The sequence below is a fragment of the Carlito syrichta genome, unplaced genomic scaffold, assembly GCF_000164805.1.
Source record: "Carlito syrichta isolate Samal-C Ts95f unplaced genomic scaffold, Tarsius_syrichta-2.0.1 Scaffold314365, whole genome shotgun sequence".
Classification (NCBI taxonomy): Eukaryota; Metazoa; Chordata; class Mammalia; order Primates; family Tarsiidae; genus Carlito; species Carlito syrichta.
In genome coordinates, this window is record NW_007258461.1 from 231,616 (window position 1) to 233,081 (window position 1,466).

Consider the following 1,466-nt stretch of genomic DNA (forward strand, 5'->3'; position numbering starts at 1 on the left):
CTGCCTCAGCCTTCCAAGTAGCTGGAACTACAGGCGCGCGCTACCACGCCCAGTTGATTTGATTGATTGATTGATTGATTGATTGTAGAGACGAGGTCTTGCCAAGTTGCCCGGGCTGGTCTCGAAATCGTGGGCTCAGGCCATCCACCCGCCTCGGCCTCCCAAGTTGCTGGGATTACAGGCTGAGCCACTGAGCCCGGCCGACCACATACTTTTTTAACCTAGCCTCAGGTATTCCTTTAGAGACTGTAATTTAAAGAGGCCTTTTGATAGTGGACTTCAATGTAATTGATTTATTCTATGACCCTTCCACGAAGGGGTGCGACTGACAAGCTTCTATGCGTCAGGTGTGCGATGGAATGGGAACAGGAAAGATAGGAGTGCAGAATGGGTCAGTTGAGCTGCTGTTCCCATATTGGAAGGCTCTGGGCACTGGACAGGGGCGGAGGGAGAACCAGATGCATTTGGGACCAGCGATGGGCAAGGAGAGGAGTCAGATTTCGGGGCTGGACATGCACATGAAGCAGGACTCCAGGAAAGTCACTTGACAAAGTTTCATGGCAGGTTATCGCCTCCATCAGGGTTGTTTCTTCACATCAGTTGCGTTGAAGCACAATTTATGTACACTCAAACGTCCATTTTAAGTGTTTGGTTCAATTAGTTATGACAATGTGTACACCACAATCAAGATACAGAACCTTTCGATCACCCCAGAGCAGGCTTCATGCATTCAACCTTTCGTGCTTGTCTCACAGCCTGCAGCCCCTTCCCTACTGGATTATACAGCTGCAGACTGCCTGCTGCTTCCTAGCGCTTTCTTTTGTTTAGGACGCGGTGTGTCGCGGCTAGATCGCTGGTTCTGGAGTTGTCACCTGGGGTCCATCTGGACTGTGATCCCTGGCAGTGCTGCAGCGGGGAAGGGGAGCGCCCCTGAGGAGAGCCGCAGGCCATGGCTTCTAGGCGGGTCCTGCAGGCGCTAGCTGTCACTGTTTCGTTGTCATTCCAGTTTCGCGATCCCGAGTATGGGGAATGGTTTGGCTATCTGAACCGAGAGGGAAAGGTTGCCCTCACCATCAAGGGGGGTCCCTTCAAAGGTGAGTGGGGGACAGGGCAGAGCCGCAGGGGCTCGTGGCTCTCGGCTCCCCCCGGCCCTCCCAACCCGTCCTCCCGCAGGGGCTCGTGGCACTCGGCTTCCCCCGGCCCTCCCGCCTCTCCCCGCAGGATGCTTCCACGTGCCGCGGTGCCTGGCCATGTGCGAGCAGATGTTGGACGCCTTGCTGAGCCGCCCCGCGCCCGGTGCCTGCACCCCGCTCGCCGTCCCCGCCCTCTGAGACGCGGAATAAAGCTGAGCCTGCGGCACCTGCCAGTGTACGCACGTCTGTGGGTTCGCGGGAGGGGGGCGGCGTCACCCCGCAGAGCCGGGCAGGCACCGGCTCGCAGGGACGACGCCCCGCCCCGCCCGCCGG

General features: G+C 58.1%; 1 protein-coding gene across 1 annotated transcript in view; it reads left to right on the forward strand.

Moving 5' to 3' along the window:
- Positions 1 to 1,364, forward strand: part of RENBP (renin binding protein) — a 7,242-nt gene extending 5,878 nt beyond the window's left edge. Inside the window, exons 10-11 of the mRNA XM_008071546.2 lie at positions 1,007 to 1,094; positions 1,222 to 1,364. Coding sequence (XP_008069737.1) covers positions 1,007 to 1,094; positions 1,222 to 1,331 — 198 coding nt within the window. The 3' untranslated portion in view covers positions 1,332 to 1,364. The remainder of the gene's footprint in view (positions 1 to 1,006; positions 1,095 to 1,221) is intronic.
- The last annotated feature ends 102 nt before the right edge of the window (positions 1,365 to 1,466 follow it).